The sequence below is a fragment of the Apodemus sylvaticus genome, chromosome 1 (genome assembly GCF_947179515.1).
Source record: "Apodemus sylvaticus chromosome 1, mApoSyl1.1, whole genome shotgun sequence".
In the NCBI taxonomy this organism is placed as follows: Eukaryota; Metazoa; Chordata; class Mammalia; order Rodentia; family Muridae; genus Apodemus; species Apodemus sylvaticus.
The window spans coordinates 179,091,904-179,110,576 of NC_067472.1; the positions used below are offsets into that span (position 1 = coordinate 179,091,904).

Genomic DNA, 18,673 nt, shown 5'->3' on the forward strand with positions numbered 1-18,673 from the left:
AGGATCCGTTTCCTAGGAGCCGGGAAATGGTCGAGGAGGAGGGACGGGCGGGGCGCAAGGGAAGGAGAAGGACGGGGCAGCGGGGGAGCAGCTAGGGGCATTCTGGGTGCAGGCCTCCGCGCCGCAGGGACCTCTGGCCGCCGCCGTCTCCATCGCGCCGCGCTCGTCCAGGAAATGGCGCGAGTAGCCGCGGGCGACGGGCCGGGTGCCCCGCGCTCCCCTCCCCCGCAGTGGCCACCGCGTGTCCGCAGACGTCACGGCCGGCGCTGCTCCCCGGGAGAGGGGCAGCCGGGGCCGAGACCCGGGGAGAGAGGGAGGGAGAGAGGGAGGTAAGCCGCCTGGCAGCCCAGTTTCTCTCCCCTCCCCACACCAAGTCCCGCCCTCAGCCCCGGGGCGCCGCGGCGGCGGCTGCTTCTCTCCTCTTTGTAACCGAGGAGTCGAGAAATGTGAGAAACGTGCCCTGTGTTACTTATTTGGGAGTCGAAAATTTATGCCCAGCTGAAAGCGCCCGGGGAAATATTACATCAGATGAAATGACAATGATTAAAATCAGCCTCTCCCCCGCCCCCTCCCCGAGCCCGGAGGAGGCCCGGGCGCCGCGTGGCCGGACGGCGGGGGGCTGGGGCGTAGAGGGCGCGGGGCTCGGGCGCAGCGCTCCCGGAAGGGTCCTGGTCGAGCCCCCTGGCACCCAGGCACGGGGCTCCAGGACCCACGGGTGGGGATCGCGAGGTGGGAAGGAAGTGGTGGCGGTGGGGAACGGTGCATTTTTTTGTCGCGGAGCGCGGCAGGCGCGGGCGCGCGGAGCTAATTGCGACTCTAATCCTCTGCCCCGAGGCGCAGCCGAGCCCCGAGCCAGGAGTCGCCCGCGCGCGCCCGCTCGCGCTCGCCGCGCCGGGGTAATTTGGAACCGGATCGCTGCCCTTTGCAATCCGGGCTGGGCCGCGGCGAGGCGCAAAGGCTACCGGCTGATTTTGGGGGGCTGTTTTCCCCCCTCCAGCCATCGGGGGAGGCCGCTGGAGAGAGAGGGAGGAGAAGAGGTGGGAGCGGCGGGAGGGCAGCCGGAGAGCGGCGCGAAGAGGAGGCGGCGGCGGCCGCGGCGAGGAGGGAGGAGGCGAGGGGAGGGAGGGGAGGGGAGGCCCCGGCGCGGCGCGCCGCGAGGGGCCGCGCGGAGCGGGGGCCGGGGCGGGAGGGGTGGGTGGGGGGAGGGTTGGGGGCGAGAGAGAAAGTAACTCCAGGACGAGACCGGAGCGACCCGCGCGCATCGAGCACTAGGCGACGGGGCTGTGCCGGGCGCCCGACACCGGCGGCTGCGGGGGGCGGGGGCTGCGCCGGTGCCCGATCCACCGCTCCGGCTCCGAGGTAAGCCCAGCACGGGCGGCCACCGCTCAGTGCCGCACACCCCTGGTTCCCAAAGTGGCTGCAATGCCGAGAAAGTCACTCGGCCCCGGGCCGGGACCTAGGCTGGGGGTGGGGGGGCGAGCTGCTTTGTCCCTCGGCTGAGCGCTGGGGCTGGCGGCGTGGGGGCGCCCAGCACAAAGGCCTGGCGCGCACGGGGCGGGGGGGGGCTGCCCACGTGGGCTGGTCCTAGCCGCGGGTGGACCCTCCCCACTCGGCCGGGCTCCGATCATCCTGCCGCGCGGTATTTGCGTCCAGGTCCTTCGCACTCTGGTTCCAGTATGGGCTCGAGTGCCCTGCAGAGCTGGTGACTTTCCTGAGTCTGAAACCGGCTACATGCAGCTGGGGTTTCAGGGCTCAGAGGACCGGGTTGGCGCTCAATTTATAGAAAAGGAAAAAAGTCTCTAACGGGACAGATGTGCGTTCTGTGACGCCCACCCTACGAGTCTCATGCTAGACGCACTGGTGGTGGTTCCAAGCTCTGGAAGGATGTGGGGCGGGGTACGCGCCGCCCCAAGACCGGACCTCGGTCTCTAGATCTTCGCTGCCCACACGCACCCCCTGACCTGGATGCGAACACCCTCATTCTCCCACTCCCGCGCCACTGTAGCGCCTCTCTACCCTTCCTTGAGAAGCCCCCGACTGTAGAAAGATAAACCTTCAAGTTTTCACTCCGCGTCTCAAATGTGCATGAAGGAATTTAACTGCGCGAGTGAATAACAGCATTAGTTTCAATTAATTTTTTTTAAATCCCGGCAACAATAAACTTTGAGAACAAAAGCGCTTTTACGTCCTTAATTAGGCGAGCTTCCCATCTGTGGTCTTGAAGTGTCTGCCTCTTGATTTAACTTTGTCTCCGCCCCCCACCGCACTCCCACCCCTTCTTCCCTGGGCCCTTCGGGTACCTTCACTACCCCGCCCGCGGGGCCGGAGGTTCGGCCCAACCGATCCTGTAGCCCAGAAGTTCACACCGGCCGGCTAGCTTTGCGGGGCTGGCGCGCACCAGGTGGCCCGCCGCGTCCCTCCCGTTCCACCCCTGGACAGTCCTGCAGGCCCCTGGCACTGCTGCCTCGGGCAGGCGCCCAGGGCGTAGAGCTGAAGGGAACTGGAGAGGCGCCTTCTGTTTACCTTTTATGGTTAAAATAACAGCTTAGCAAAAGAAGCGACTTCACGAAGAAGCGATTTAGTGAAATCGTCTCAAGCTGCCGCAGCTCAGCCAGTTTAATCACCCCCAGAGAGCTGAACAACTGCGCGCACAATGGGACACAAAATCATTTTGTGTGTAAATGAGCGTGGCATTCTGCTCACTTCCCTCTGCTCGGGCGGGCGGGGCTCGGCTGCGGGTGGGCGCGGGACCGGGGTCTCCCACCACAGCTTGGAGAAGCGGGTCAATGCTGGGCCAGTTTGCAAACCCGCTGAGGTCCCTGCAACAGGCGGCTTGGCCGAGCCTCAGCCGCGTCTGGGTCCTGGTGTTTGGTGCAGTGAACTCGTGTCTCTTACCAGTTGCACTTTTATGTTTATGATCTCAGCAGTGTTCTAGGAAGAAGGGTCGGGGTCCACCACAGATGCGTTTGTCAGAGGGAGCAGTGGAGATTCGGGTCAAGGCTTAAGGCCTGGGGCTTCCAATGGTGAGTTTCTGGTTTGTGCTGTGAGAAACAGGCTGAGAACAGGCTGGGGCAGCTTGGGAGATGGGTGCTTGATGCTACTTGTCACTTCTGAGTTGGGTCCTGGTAGTGGGAAGACATGGTGCTTTGGTAGAATTTGGGTGGGAATTCTCCTCTCTCTGTTGACCTTCAGTGGGTGTTCCTTTGTGACACCCTCTCCCCCACCCCCTCCCAGGGCTGAATAACCCATCCCTTGGGTCTGTTTTGGTTTTTCAAAAACTTCCTTGAGATAAATGACCTGGAATGTCCAAACCAGGGGACTGGACACCACCCACCGCCTCCATGAGGTTAGATCACCCTCCCTTATCCCCAAACAGTGTCAGGTCAGAGAACTTCCCAGGGCAGTGGGGATGTGGAACAAGTCCTAGGAGGGGAGGCACTGTCTGTCCATTTAATCGGTTCAGTCTATGTACCTGAGACCATGTTTTATAATTGAATGCCGAATATTAAGGCATAGATCTAGAAGTTTCACAGAAAAAGCATCATGTGGGTACCCAGGATACCATGTAGCTGACCTATAAGGGTTAAATATGTGTCAGAAGTGCAGGTTATGTTATGGGATTCCCCCCTCCTCCCCTTTATGTGTGTGTATGTGTGTGTGTGTGTGTGTGTGTGTGTGTGTGTCTCCTCCCCTTCCTGTGTGTCTGTGTGTCTATGTATGTCTCATTTCTGTGTATCTGTGTGTGTCTATGTATGTCTCATTTCTGTGTGTGTGTGTCTGTGTGTGTCTGTGTGTATGTCTGTGTGTATCTCATTTCTGTGTCTGTGTGTGTTTTGTGTGTGTGCCTGTGTGTGTGTGTATGTCTGTCTCATTTCTGTGTCTGTGTGTGTTTTGTGTGTGTGTCTGTGTGTATGTCTGTGTGTGTCTCATTTCTGTGTGTCTGTGTGTATTTTGTATGTGTGTGTATCTGTGTGTATGTCTGTGTGTGTTCCTTCTATTTCCCTTTGAGACAGCCCCAAGCCAGTAGAAGGGGTAGCTAGAAACCTGCCCCTCTCCACCCCTCCTTCATTAGCCCCCTGAAAAGCCCCCAGGGTGGCTTCTGAGGACTGAGGCACAATTTTATTTCAGGTGTCTGTGGCACATAGGAAAGTCCCTGAGTAGCTCTGGGGAGGAGGGGAGAAAGCCCATTTGCTGATTGCTGTCTGGCCTGCTCTCCATGCCTCAAGGGCCTGTGATCCTGAGGGGGTCTGGAATACATTAGGCCCAGGCAGCACCATTCTGGGGGTCTATTGGAGAAGCAGGGAGGCACAGAGTAAGCAAACAAAGACAGGTCCTGTCTGCTGTGGAAGCTCTAGGTGACTGGTGGCTTCCGGTGATGCTTCTACATCTCCCTGTGCCCTGGCTTCTGTGGGGAAAGGTGTCCTATCAAACTACATCTTCACTGAGTAGTGAGAGAGCCTAGGTTAGGCTCCCCAACCAACTGAGGGGAGCTGCACACCTCCCCCTCCCCCCCACCCCCAAGGTTCTCTCCACTGATGCAAGAGGAGACACGCTTGGTAACACGGCTCTAACTCAAAATACCAAAGAAATCAGATTTGTTCTGAAACATTGCAGGGCAAATAATGGCGAGCATATGTTTTAGGCTGTCATTAGCCAAATTAGCAGACGTGGAACTGCCTAGGAAACGTGTGTGTGTGTGTGTGTGTGTGTGTGTGTGTGTGTGTGTGTCAGAGAGACAGAGACAGAGAGAGATGCTATGCTGTGGCCTGGAGGCCTGCTTTGGAGTGTGTGTGTGTGTGTGCACGCGCGCGCGCACGTGCGTGTAAGATATGCTATACTGTGGCCTGGAGGTCTGCTTTGGGGTGTGTAGGGTCAGTAGGATCCGGGAAAACTGCCTGGTATACATGGAGTCCGTCCCAGACAGCGTCTTTGTAAAAATCACTGGTGGCGGCTGGGAAATAAGTCACTGCTTCCCACAGATACTCTGAGCAGGGATGGAAGTCTAGATGCCTCACCGCAAGGAGCGGCCGAGCGGGTCCTCGCTTAACGCACACAGCAGCAGCGGCGCGGCGGTGAGCTTGCGTGGTGGGCTGGGTTGTCCCCTCTGCCCCTCTTTGCTCTTTTCTAGGGTACCTGTTCACTAGCTGCAGGTCTTCTGAGACCCAGCACATAAGAGATGGGTATTGACTGGCTGTATGATTATGTGTTGTATTTTTTTTTTTTTTGAAACAAAAATGCTCTTAATTTGATGTGAAATTTACTACATGTATAAAGCTCAGCGCCTTAGGTGCCGAGGAAGTCACTAATTTAGAGGTGTCTCGTTACTGAGACAAACTTGCAAAAAGCCCCTGAATCCCAATTCACAAATTGGTGATTCGTTTGTCAGGGGATATTTCACATCTAACACATAAGCCCGCGACCTTTAATTAGAATTTTGCAGTTTGTTTTATGCCCCTGGAGGCTGACACCTTGAAAAAAAATTTTTTTTCTTGATTTCTTATTGCTAATAAGCATCCTCCTCCCACCCCCAGTACTTTGAAGAAAAGGATGCAAACACACTTAATTACAGTGGTGGCCATAATTTGTCAGCTGAATACGTGATCAGGCACCAGGAGAAGTGATCTGATTAAATATTTGATCACATTCGAAATAAAGGCCGTTCAGGAACCCTTGTTTTCCTGTGTTTCCATCTCTAGGAGGGAGGAAATATGTCCCGGCTATCGCTCACCCGGTCGCCTGTGTCTCCCCTGGCTGCCCAGGGGATCCCACTGCCAGCTCAGCTCACCAAAGCCAATGCACCCGTGCACATCGACGTGGGAGGTCACATGTATACAAGCAGCCTGGCCACACTCACCAAGTACCCTGACTCCAGGTAAGATCTATGCCCCCGGTGTCGGGCAGGCGGTGTAAAAGCCCAGGCGCCCGTAGGATACCATTAGGATTCGGTACCAAGGCCCATCGGTACTCTGGACTGTTTGAGAGACTGCTTGCTTGCTTGTTGAAGGCCATTTCTGACAGTGGCTTTTGACCCTGCGCTGATAGCCTCTGTGGCATAACATGGAGTTCCTGACTTTGTGGCGGATCCAGTCCCACATGAGCCTGGCTGGGGAGTCTTCAGAGAGTGACAAGTGTAGGTGGACATGGTCAGTTCTGTTTCCTGTCCTCACCCTTGGGGAAAGGCATGCAGTGCCAGCTGCAATTGTACCCTCCTTTGTCTGGGGTGGCAACCATTTGATCCTAAGTGCTAGGAGTGGGCTTTCTTTTGGAGCTGGAGGGCGTGGCGATGAGTTAGCAATTGTAGGACAGTCGGGGATATTTTCGACAGTGGCTGAGCATGAGTTCTACACCCTGTAACGAACACAAAACTGTCTGCGCCCGGGATCCTGATAGAGGACGAACAGACTCTGCCCAGGAGGGACCCTTAGGGGTATGGTGCTGGGTACCACCAACTCAATGACTCTTGCTCCTTCCCAAGGACACACCTTGGCACAGCAGCCAGCAGCAGGACTCATGGGGGTGGGCCTCGTCTCTGTGAGCATCTCCTACAGGTGACACTGCATTGCAGCTTGCTGGACTCCTGCTGTGCGCTCCTAGCATGGTGCAGCCACAAGCAGCATTGGCCAGCGGGAGGGCAGGCCTGTTAGGCATCACCTCTCTTTTATACATTTAAAATAAGAAGAGGAATTAATTAATCCCCTAGATACTGAGGGTTCATCACCAGGATGGATACTCAGTCAGGGTAGATTCAGAGCCTAGAGGATCGCTGTGCAGAGATGTCTGGGCGGAGCCTTCTTCATTACCAGAGTGCCCCCCCCCCCAGAAGGGAATGGGGGGAAGGAGATTTTGTGTCTGGTCCAGATAGTGGCAGCCCAGAGGCTAGGCGCAGGGGTCCTTATGAACTTGGAGCTTCGGCGGGGCAGGAGCCAGGAGGCTGTACACCGCGTTGGCCGCGTGCTTGCATGCAGAGCCCCTGTCTAGGCTACGAGATGGATTCTGTTCATTTAATTTCAGTTTTGCCTTCTGCGGCGTTCCTGAGTTGTGCGAGATAGATCATCCCTTAATCGGCTGATGATGTTTGTGAGGGAAATTCCTAAAAATCTTTGGCCGCAATTCTTGGAAGAGTGTTGTCTGAAACCTGACATTTGCCTTCCCACCCCAGCCCGCCACTGGGACCTAGTGGGCAGGGAGGGGCTCCCTTTCCCATGTTTCCCTCTAATGGCTTTTGGGGACTGAGGAACATTTGCCCTCCCTGCTCCACAGAGTGGTTTGCTCTTGCCTACCAACTTACTATATGGTGGGGCTTAGTCTCCCTCTAGGGAGCTGAACACTTGGTCCTGTGATGTGACAAGTGGGACCCTTCGCGGGCCAGGTGTGCCCAGAGCAGGTAGCAGTCTGTGGACTTTACGGAGCCTGATACAGCATAGCTGTTCACTAGGCCCAAAGCTGAGGCCCAGAGCAAGGACTAGGGGTAGCCTCTGAGCCAGCAGAGACCAGGTTCCATTGGGGAGCTACACAACTGTTGTGGAAGTGCCACTTACGGTCCCCCCTCATCTTTCTGAAGTGGATTATTACAATTCTGGAAAAGATGTATCACTGACCGGGCAAGTGGAGATGTAAGAGTGCTAAGGTTACCACTGGAGACAGCTCCAGATGCAGACACTGTTCCCACCCGTAACCCCCTCTGGGAAGCACTGCAGGGCCCAAGGGTCCCCAAGCTTATATCCTCGCACCCCAATCTTCAGCTCCTGGCTGATCGAGGTGGCCTAGACCCTGTGGGCCTGGTGCTGGGTGCTTCCTCTGGTTCTGCCTGAGACAACAGCCTGAGGTTAGAGTGGACTCTTGGTCTGCCCCTCCCTGTGTGCTGTTCATTGGGTGTCCCTGTCTGCTGCTGGCATGAGACGGCACATGAAGATGGTCGTGTGCTCCGGAACTAATAGGACTGTCAGGAAGTCAGTCAGGGCTTTAAAGGACAAGGAGGGAGGCATGTGATGGCACCCTTTATATATCAGAACAAGTGGCTGGGTGGTGCTTTAAGCAGGTCCAGGCCGCTACAGTGAATTCATCAGCTTTTTCCACAGGGGACCTCCAAAGCCGCCTCCTCATAGCGCATGCACACCCTGAGTGCTCCCTGAGAGGGCTGCCCTAGGGGTGGTTCCCACCGAGACGTGTGAAGCCACCAACAGGACTCAGGAGGTCACATAGGCGCTTACTCACAAGACCCTGCGGGTTGCTAAGGGTTTCCTCAAGGTGACTGTCCAAACTACTTCAGCCTGGCCTTCTGTAAGACTTGGTTGCTGGGACCACCACAGGCCTCTGTCCTCAGAGGAGGTGCCGTTAGTCCCAGAACAGACAGCATGCCATGGAAGGATCTAGAACTTGCTCGTCTTGGCTCGGTAGACAGCCTAGAACCCAGGCAGCCTGGCGTTGTTGGTGGACCGGGAATCCTCTAGACCGACAGGACGCTCTCGAGCCTCAGCCAACTCCGACGTCAGAGCATTTTGGAACCCAGCCAGACCAGCGTTTTGCTTGCTACACAGAACAGAACGTTTGAGCTCAGCTGGGGAAGGGTGGCACGAGAGTTCCCAGGAAGGCCGGGCTGTTGAATTCGCTGACTCACCTTTGCATGTGACTCTGACCTCTTTCTTGCTAGAGCCTGGTGTGGACCCTCAGTTCTCTGCCCTGGCTCTTGGTCTTGTGGCTGAGTCACTCCTGTGTCTAGGGATTCTGGGTGCCCCCTCACACCCCCACAGCTAAATGTTTTTCTGGGCCAGGTCTCAAGCGAGCTATAGAACTCAAGGATTTTCAGCAGGGGTAGGGTCACCAGGCAGTGGAATCCTGAGTTCTCATTGACGGACTGGTCAGGGTGGCCTGCGAGAGAGAGAGAGAGAGAGAGAGAGAGAGAGAGAGAGAGAGAGAGAGAGAGAGAGAGAGAGAGAACGCACCAGGCAGGCACAGTGGCCTGGTGTAGAAGGACCCTTGGATCTGCCCTTCCCTGTGTCCTGGGGAAGACGTTGTCACCAGCAGCCTCCAGAGCCCCGAGGAGTTAACATTTGCCAGTTGTACCTCTGGTTCTTCAGGCTCAGGCCTCCACACCCCTAACCACAGGCTCTGACCTGCTCACTCCCGTCCTGTCCGCCGGGCAGCCTTGCCCTTTATACTGCCCCCCCCCCCCAGGCTGGGCTGTGTCCCCAGGATGAGAACAAGCAATGGCACAGCCATGAGAACACAGGATGGTGTGGATTGGGAATATCTAAGAAGGGGAATCGGGGGGCTCCGAACCCCTCAGCTCCTGGCAGCTGTCATGCTCTGGGTATGAATGGCTGTGCCTGGGAGCGGCAGCTTGGAGTAAGCAGCGAGTGGGTGGCTGTAGGAACGGGGCGGGGTAGTTGGTGCTGGCAGAGTGAAAGGGCTTGGACTCTTCTAGCTCGTGCAGGCCAGCCTAGTAAGTCTCCTTATCTCCTCATTGCCCAGCTTCTCCAAGGCTCTCTCAGAAGCAGTTCTCCCAGGCTCCATGTCAACCAGCTGCTGAAGGGCAAGTCCCAAGCTAGGTTCCTAGCTGCTCCCAACCTATTTAGGGGCTCCTGATTATCGACATTAGCTTGAGATGGCTTAGCCTGCACAGCATTTAGCAAAACAAAACAAAAACAAAAAACCCAAATGCTGCCACTTTGGGAGGCAGCAGCCCAGGCTCTAAGGTCAGGTCCTTCCTCCCTGGAATGGATAGGGGGAGGCATCAGGGACCCCCTAAGGCCTTCCCACAGGCCCTGGGTCAGCTTGTAGCTCTGTCTTTCTAGGTAATTGTGTCCCTTCCCACTGCCCGCCTGTCGCCAGCTATGCATAAGCTGTGATGGGTATGAATACCTGACCCAGGCTTGGAACACATGATGAGGCTTTGGGGTTTGTGTGCCAGCTGTAGTCCACATGGAAATGCACTCTCCCTCTCGAAGGCTCTTCCCTGTGGGTCCTTAAGTGAACAGCTAAGGGGCACGTGTGATTTCACGCCTCCGGGTCGGGTCGCTGTGTTAGCCGGCGAGGGTCACTGCCTGGGTCTGCCTGAGACTGACCCTGTGCCTGTTGGCTGAATGCGCTTTGTGAGTGATGTTGGTTGACGTGGCTTGGGTGAGAAGGTGTGTGTCCCCAGAGACCTGATATGCTTTTATAGCAGGAGGTGTGTGGCTAGGGGCTGGAGGGCTGTGTAGTCCACACGTGCTTTATTGGGTATGTCCTTCTGGCGTGTGTGTGTGTGTGTGTGTGTGTGTGTGTGTGTGTGTGTGGCACACACACACTGCTAGCTCGGACCAGCTTGTTTATGTGGCTGTCCATGTCTTGTCATGGTTTTCCAGACCTGTGGTAGGTGTCAGTGAGCCATTGGACATAGCTGGATACGTCCCTTAGCTAGCTGTGGCTTCTGAATATGGCTGGAGTGTATGGCACGAGGACCCTACTGTCGTGTGTGTGTGTGTGTGTGTGTGTGTGTGTGTGTGTGTGTGTGTGTAGATGACCTGTCCACCATATGTGTATGCTCTGGCTTGTCAGGCTTGGCAAGGTCTCTAAGTTGCCCAGTGCCTCTTGCCTCTCCAGCTGAGTGACCCTAAGAAGTGGGGGAGGGCAGGTAAAATCAGCCCTGCCCCACCCACATCCCCATCCTGCCTGTCTCTCCCAGAATAAGCCGTCTCTTCAATGGCACGGAGCCCATTGTCCTCGACAGTCTCAAGCAACACTATTTCATCGACCGCGATGGGGAGATTTTCCGCTACATCTTGAGTTTCCTGCGGACGTCAAAACTGCTGCTTCCAGATGACTTCAAGGTAAGTCCGCAGCCGGCGGCACCCCCTGCGCTGCCTGTGTCGTGGCATTACACAGGGGAGGCTGTGACTTAATAAATGGACCCACGGTTGTCATGGCAACCGCAAAAAGTTAACCGATGAAGCCGAGGGCTAAATCAGTTTTTCTAAACTCATTTTGCTTTCTCACATCTTCAGCGTATTTATCAGGGTGTAACAACAATTAAGCTTCGGCACTTTACCCCAGGTTGATGTTAGTTGTGCTTAAGGACTGCTGTGCCCCGGAATAGGGTCGTTAGGGGTCCAAGGTTCTTTACCTTGTTGGCGGTTTGCAAGGGGGAAAACCCCTGAGAGCCCAGGGGGTAACCCTTTAAGCAAACATTTCTCCCAGGACTCAGGGCGGCGAGCTTGTCTTAGGTGCCTGACGTGACTCCCTGCGGTCCTGCCTTGGTGCTGAGCCCCACTGAAATCCTAGGACTGAAACTCAGGCCTGGCTCTTCTTGCTGGCAAATGTCTGTCTGTCTTTGTGTTTTCTTGCTTCGAGGCTTCCTGCCGAGACCACTGCACTAGCAGCCCCGGGGCCCTTTTCATCCAGCCTAGTTACTAAATGGCAACAACTGAGTCTGCTCTGAAAATAGACCTACACAGGAGGAAGCCATAGGTTTTGCCCCGTCCAGTCTAGAAAATAGAGGCTGAGGCTGAATTGCACGAGGCAGGTACTTCAGAAATAGTGTGTGCCTGCTGTGGTGGATTGTACCTTTTTCCCAGGCCTTCCGAGACTGAGGCAGGGGAGTTGCTGAATGCTGTAGGCTAGCCTGACCTACAGAGTAAGACACTATCTCCAAAAAAAAGTGGGGGGGGATGGGGGGGCATCAGCAAGTATAATGGCATATGCCTTCGATCCCAGCACAGGAGGTAAAGCTTGGTCTTTGTGAGTTCGAAGACAACCTGGAATACATAGGGAGTTCCAGGCCAGCCAGAACTGCATAGTGAGATCAGTTCTTGAAACAAAGAATCAAAAAATAAACAAAAACAAAGTGCTAGTCAAATGATAGTAAAACCTGGCCTGCCTGGGTTTGAAACAGTGTTGCTCTAGGGGCTGGAGAAGAACGGCTTGGGCTAGTGTGAGGAGCCTGGCGAGGGTCTGGGATGGCGCTGGAGAGATGGTCTGGAGCCTGAGGAGAAGGGCAGGGGGAGGAGAAAGCTCCCCATACCTGGATCTTGGTGGGTGGTTCAGCATTTGGCACCACTGAGAGTAGGGAAAGAAAGATCAGGTTTGCAAACTGGATCATGCTGGCTCTTGTGTGAGAGAAGCAGGGAACAGGGGCGGGGACAGGAGGCTGCATTACTTAATGTCACTGTGCTTCTGGTTTGCTGGGGGCCGGGCAGAGACTAACGTGTAGGAAGAGGGCTCAGAGGCTGAGAGTGTGGATTATCAGGCCAGGAGGGTGTGCCCTGCTTGCAGCTTGAGCCCTAAATCAGTTAAGTAAAAGTCTAGGCGCGGAACTTTCCAGGCTGTGGGGAAAGATTCGGTGTAAAGATGTCGCATAACACTCTAGGAGCTGGTGAGAGCCGGGAAGGCAGAAACCTGGGCTGGAGCCCCAAGGAACCTTTAGGGAAAGCCGGCAGGGGTCATAGCTGGTATGGCGGGGTAGGAGTCTGTGCCTTTGGGGCCAACACACAGAAAAGCACGTTGGGCTTTCAGGTTGAGCTGTGCTTTGAGAGTTGGTCGTTCCTGCCTCTCCTCCGGGACCCTCAGAGTCACCACCTATATGTGCACTAAGCCTGCCCCCAGGAGTATGGGCACAGGCTGCTCAAAACTGGGCCTGGCACTGGTGGCCAAGGGCTGGTGTCGGGTGTGAGGGACAGTTGCTGTGAGTGTGCTTCCTGGTGAGGAGTTAGTCCTGGGGACCTTGTTGTGTTCTCTGCCTGCTTGAGCAGGGACAGGAACTCCACAGCTCTTCTATCCTTTGAGCCTCACAATGCTTCCCAGGGTCCAGTGTTAATATTCATTGTAAAGAAGGGAAGCTGGGCCAGGGCTGGTCAGAACCGGGCTCATAGGCCTCATGGCTGAAGTGCACTCCATGAGTCTGCCCTCCCACTCCACCCCCCCACCCCACCCCACCCCACCCCCGGAGCTGAGCACAATGCCCTCAAGCCACTTTGATGCCTGTTTTCTGTGAGGAGATTTTCAGGAAAGTAGCGAATGCCCGGCTTCTACCCCTCTAGCTTCCCTCTCCCTGTCTTCTCTCTCTCCTTTCTTTTTTTTTTTTTGAATTTGGTTTTTTCGAGACAGGGTCTCTCTGTATTGTCCTGGAACTCACTCTGTAGACCAGGCTGGCCTTGAACTCAGAAATCCACCTGCCTCTGCCTCCCAGAGTGCTGGGATTACAAGCGTGCACCACCATCTCCTGGCTTGTTTTTTCTTTCTTTTTTTCTTTTTTTTTTTTTGTTTTTTTGTTTTTTAAATATCTGAGTCAGGGTTTCTTTGTGTAACTGTAGCTGCCCCGGAACTCACTCTGTAGGCCAGGCTGGCCTCGAACTCACAGATCTGCCTGCTCTGCCTCCCGGGTGCTGGGATTAAAAGCATGAACCACCACTGCCCGGCGGCTTCCGTTCTTTCTGTGACGTTTCTTTTTGCCATCCAGTTGAAGATCCAGGAAGAAAGTCTCAACAGATGCACCCCCGCCTTCTCTTTATGTCCTTTATGTTCTGTTCGGGGACAGTCATAGAGTTGTATCTGTTCATCTCTATAGTGGAAACGCCCACCCTAGTCCACATTGTGTCCTGGGGCTTATGATGTCTGTGTAGGGGGAAGGGAAGCCCCCCTGGGGATGAGATGGGTCACCAAGACAGACTGCCGCCTGCTTCCCTGACGGTGCGTTTGTCGGCAGGACTTCAACCTGCTGTATGAGGAGGCGAGGTACTACCAGCTTCAGCCCATGGTGCGTGAACTGGAGCGCTGGCAGCAAGAGCAAGAACAGCGACGTCGTAGCCGGGCCTGCGACTGCCTGGTGGTGCGGGTCACCCCTGACCTGGGTGAACGGATCGCACTCAGTGGAGAGAAGGCCCTCATTGAGGAGGTCTTCCCGGAGACTGGAGACGTCATGTGCAACTCTGTCAACGCTGGCTGGAACCAGGACCCCACACACGTCATCCGTTTCCCTCTCAATGGTTACTGTAGACTCAACTCAGTGCAGGTGAGGGCCCTGGGCTGCCATCCCCGGGGGTCCCAGGATGCAAAGAGAGGGAGAGGGAGGCACAGTCCCAGTATGGAATGGACTGAAACCCATACAGAAAAGGCAACAATGTGTCGATGCATAATTTATGCCTTGCTCATAATTAAATGATGGTGCCCGGGGGATGGACTTAAAAAAATTGATCTGTACTTTTCTTTTTCCCCTAAAAGGATGTTCTATAAAAAAAAAAAAAAATGGCCCAGAGTATTTTCAACAGAACATGCTTCATTTAGCATGCAGAGGCTGACTTTGGATTCAAATTAAACTCAGGCACCAGGAAAGGCAGGGAGCCTTCCTATGAGGCTAGCCCTGGGGCCACTGGCAGGCTACAACTGCCCAGAGCTCTTCTTTCTTTCTGAGACTTATGTGTCTTTCTGGGTCTTCTGTGTAACCCCGGCCAGGTGCAGATTTGAGCTCGTCCTGCCTCAGCCTCCCACGTTCTGGGGTTCCAGGTTGTACCCCCACACCCTCCTGTTCAGAGCAGCTCTGAACTGGCTTCACCAGGGAGGATGAGACTAAGAACTTGGAAACCAAAATGATGTAATAATCCTGTTTCTGAAAACTTTTTCCTGACTCACAGGCACTTAGATTTTGGGGTTGGGACAGAAAAGACCCTTTAGGGAAAGCTCCCTCTCCACTTCCTGAAGGCTATGGGTGTGAGTTGACTAGTTATGAGACACCAATATAAAGCCAGTCCCCACCTTCCCAGAGATATAAGCCCAGGAGGCCATGCAAGCCCACAGAGCGGCGTACTCTGAGAGGGCTCCCCCTCTTTCCCTCCACCTAGAAATCCTTTGAGCTGATGAGCCCTCGAGCCTCAAACCATCTGGGACTCAGATCCAGGAAGCAGGTGGTTACCCTGAGGCTAGGGGGCAGGGGCTTTCCATTATTGGACCAGGAGATTGGTAGAGGGGCTGCCTGGGGCCATGTGTGTGTGTCAAGATGGGGTGGAACACACCCCAGATAACCCCCTTTTCCTCATACTTGTCTGATGTGCACCCCTGGGGGTTGTGGGTGCCTGGGTGGACTAGCAGAGTCCCGTGCTGGATGGACAAGTTGAGGGGCCCCTGGGCCTGACTGTGCCTGTCCCTCCAAGGGTAGGATCCAGCTGATGGTACAGCTAGGACCTTTGTCAGTCCAGGGACTCTGTCATTGGAACTCATCAGAAGGTAGCTTGCTCCATCTGGCACCTGACTGTCCCACCAGGCCAGGCAAACTGGCGGCTGGGCACTGCTGACCTCTTACTCTTCTCCTGCAGGTCCTAGAAAGGCTGTTTCAGAGAGGGTTCAGCGTGGCCGCATCCTGTGGGGGTGGTGTGGACTCTTCCCAATTCAGCGAGTACGTCCTTTGCCGGGAAGAGCGGCGACCACAGCCCACCCCAACCGCTGTCCGGATAAAGCAGGAGCCCCTGGACTAGGCGCTGCCCCAGTGCCCACCTAAGACCCCCTCAGTCCTGGGGCAACCCCAAGGACGTGGAAGTAGTGCTGAGGAGTTCTGCCTGTTTGTGCTTCACAGTGGGCACAAGACTGAGGGTGGGAACAGAGGGTCTGAGCTCACCCCTGGGAAAAGCCGGGTGCGGAGGCAACAGAATGAGGGGTGCCAGAGGCATGCCCGCAGAAGGGACCGTTGATGTGACCCGGAGATGCTGCTGCTGCAACTGTGCTACCAGCTTCCCCGCCCTTCTGCTCCTTGGCCTGGTGCAGCGTCCTCTGCTGGGCCAGTCACTCCAGAGCAGCTGTTTCTCCTCCACACTTGGCAGATGTATTTTTCTACAGTATTTAAAACAGAACTGTCACTGCACAAGTCGGCAAGGCAAATGAGGACCATCGCTGCTTTTACCTGGTGCTTAGTTCTCAGTCCAACTGTTCAGCAAACCTTGCCAAGGATGAGCTGCCGGCATTCGGGCCGAGGTGCCTGCTGGGTCTGTGGGGACAGATGTGGGGTGGCGACGGTGCTATAGGAGGTAAAACTATAGCACCTATAGAGGCAGGGCAGCCGGGAAGAGGGCAATGGGGGCTGTGTGACTCTGTGACTTTTACCTGATACATTCTGCTGCCACGTGTGACCCAGCCACTTGGTGCACACCTGACCTGCTAATGCCCAGGGGCTTCCAATCCCAACTGACTGTGCTCACATCTGGGTTCTTGGAGAAGTCTCCACCCACCCAGTCAGCATGGGGGCCACAGCTTATCTCAGGAATGGGCCCTTCTACCCAGGGACCCATCTGTCAGCATCACTCTCTGGGTCCCCAGCTCAGGGAACCACCCCCTACCCTAGTGCCAGCTTTCCCATTCATATGCACATCAAGTGTTAATAAAATGTCCTAAACTAGCCTGTCTGTAAGGCCCAGACCCAAGCTTACCTAGTGCTCTTAACCCCAGATTTCCAACAAGGACTGGTCCTGAGAGGTCCTCACAGATCTGCTCTCTCCCAAACAGCAGGCCCAAAAGATGGCCTTGTCACATCTCCCCTAGCTCCTCCCAAGTGGAGGAACCACAGAGAACTGACAGATGGGGTGCCCTGGCCGGCACCCCCCTTGTGTATAACGCCTGTAGACTTGTATATGACTCCTTTAATATTGTAAAGATGCCGATGTACAATTGTTCTGTGTTTGTGTGAATACACTGCGTTCCCGGTTCATGCCATAAAGGACGCTATAAAGCAAAAGACTGAGGCTCTGTCCTGTGCAGAAGCTGCAGCCAGATTCCCACACTTTGCCTTCTGGCAGATTGGGGGCGGGGGGGGGGGGGGGCAGGCAGTTTCCTTCCTGGGCTCTTGTGGTTCAAATCGAGGAAGCAGCAGCCATTGGTGGGGGGCACAGGGTCACAAGCCTGCTATTATTACTGCGTTTGGTTGTTTTCATTACTTCTGCAAGATCCCCTCTGGGCTATAGGAATTCAGAATTCTGATTCTTAGCCCCTAACCAGATGCAAAACCAAGAGGTAAGCGGGTTTCAGACCAGACTCAAGTGTCTTGGATTTTCACATGGTATTTTAGCTGGAACTGAGCTGATATTCCTTCCCCCCCTCCCCCTCCCCTTCCTTGATGTCTATTTTTCTTGAGGGAACTTACTGTGAATCCAGGCTGGCCTGGAACTCACTGTGTATTCCTGATTGACCTGAGACTCCCAGGTCCTAGGATTGCATCTGTTCACCATATCTAACTTGTTCCGTTTAAACCCCGACAACGTACACAGTGGTGTGAGAGTCTCAGGCCAGCCGGGAGACAGAGGCTATACAGCCAGCATGCGAACTGAATTGCATGATGTCCCGTTCCGGGGAAGGAGTCAGAACATGTCATAGAGGCCTCTGATTTTAATGAGCTTTTGAAAGTTTTTTACTCATGGTTCTGTTTAAGCCCACGAGGACCCGTTTTCCGTGCCTGCCAAGGGCCACCAGCCACAGAGCTTGGGAGCGTAGGCCAGCACCCTACACGGCCACAGAGCTGCCATCCCAGTGCAGAATCTAATTTGCTGGTCAGACTCGTTCAGCTTCTCTGCTTAGCGGCATGCCTACAGCTGGCACGCATGCATTTTGGCATCAGGCAGGTATCTGAGAGGAGGAAAAGGGTTGTGTTCGTTAGCAAGGAAGTCTTGTGGAAACACCTAATGCTGTGTGTGTGTGTGTGTGTGTGTGTGTGTGTGTGTGTGTGTGTGTGTGTGTGTATAGATATCTTTTTTTCCTGGCACAACAGCTAGTAGCATGAGTCCTGAGGGGTGGAGATCCTGTAGTTCTTTCACGAAGTTGCAGCATGGCATGGTGGGTACTCCTGAAATCCCAGCAGTTGGGAGGTGAATGCAGGAGGATTGGGAGTTCAGGACCATCCTCAGCTACCTAGCCAAAAAGCATAATTTTACACAGGCCTGGAACTCTAGCTACTTGGGAGACTGGGACAGGAGGATCCCAAGTTGAAGGTCAGCCTAGGCAGCTTACAGAGAGGCTGTCTTAAAAGGTAAAGGGGGGCTGGGCGTGCCCAAGGACCTAGCCATCCCTCCAAACAAAATAACAAAAACAGACAAGCAAACATGATCTTTTACAACAGCCGAAGCGTCTGAATTTTCAGGGAAGAACTATGCTCCCACAGTGATCTTGTCAAAATACTCTTCTAAATGATCAATGTCCCCTGTCCCTTACAGTGCAGGCTGAACATTCTCACCATGGTCTCTCCATGAAATACCAGCACCACTGTCACGGCTCCGCTGTAAACCTCAGAACTAATTATTCCCTATAAACGACTGGAGAGAGAGCGGGGATCACACCGCCCCCCCCCCCCCACCAAACCTCTGCCAGTCCAGAGCCAGACAAAGCTGAAGCCGGCGGCCCCACCCCTGCCCCATGCATGCTCTCAAAGCCAGTCCACAACATTAATAAGACCTTTTGAAAAGTAGATGGCGTTTTTTTTTTTTCCCAAGCTAGTCCTTGATTGTGTTCCTTAGAAACAATAAAAGATATTTTATAAATGATAACTGCCACGTTGTTTTCCGCCCTCTGAGGCTGGAAGGCTTGGGTTCTACAGAACCTTGAATATGGAGTCTATGTTCAAAGGCCGGGATTCCTGAGCCGAGGATCCTCAGCGGCTGTGGCATCTGCCAATGCCCAGTGTGAGTTCTGCTGGCAGGTGTCACCGTGAGTGAGCATCCTGGTCCCTTTC

The 18,673-nt window shown here is 54.8% G+C and overlaps 1 protein-coding gene across 3 annotated transcripts; it reads left to right on the top strand.

Moving 5' to 3' along the window:
* Window positions 1–1,217: 1,217 nt before the first annotated feature.
* Kctd15 (potassium channel tetramerization domain containing 15) lies at window positions 1,218–16,690 on the top strand. 3 transcript variants are annotated; one of them, XM_052165606.1, is made up of 7 exons: window positions 1,218–1,359; window positions 2,925–3,023; window positions 4,980–5,072; window positions 5,697–5,872; window positions 10,664–10,808; window positions 13,679–13,984; window positions 15,282–16,690. In XM_052165606.1, exons 3-7 carry the CDS (start codon window positions 5,007–5,009, stop codon window positions 15,438–15,440), a joined length of 852 nt encoding a protein of 283 aa, XP_052021566.1. In that variant the 5' UTR covers window positions 1,218–1,359; window positions 2,925–3,023; window positions 4,980–5,006; the 3' UTR covers window positions 15,441–16,690. The 3 variants fall into 3 exon arrangements, with proteins under 3 accessions (XP_052021566.1, XP_052021576.1, XP_052021569.1); XM_052165616.1 differs by having other exon boundaries at window positions 2,928–3,023; XM_052165609.1 differs by lacking the exon at window positions 1,218–1,359 and adding an exon at window positions 2,253–2,673.
* Window positions 16,691–18,673: the final 1,983 nt, after the last annotated feature.

Coding starts and splice junctions, on each gene's coding strand:
- Kctd15 (XM_052165606.1), top strand. CDS start 5,007: ATGCCTCACCGCAAGGAGCGGCCGAGCGGGTCCTCGCTTAACGCACAC. Junction 10,809..13,678: donor TGCTTCCAGATGACTTCAAG/GTAAGTCCGCAG, acceptor GTTTGTCGGCAG/GACTTCAACCTGCTGTATGA. Junction 13,985..15,281: donor GTAGACTCAACTCAGTGCAG/GTGAGGGCCCTG, acceptor CTTCTCCTGCAG/GTCCTAGAAAGGCTGTTTCA.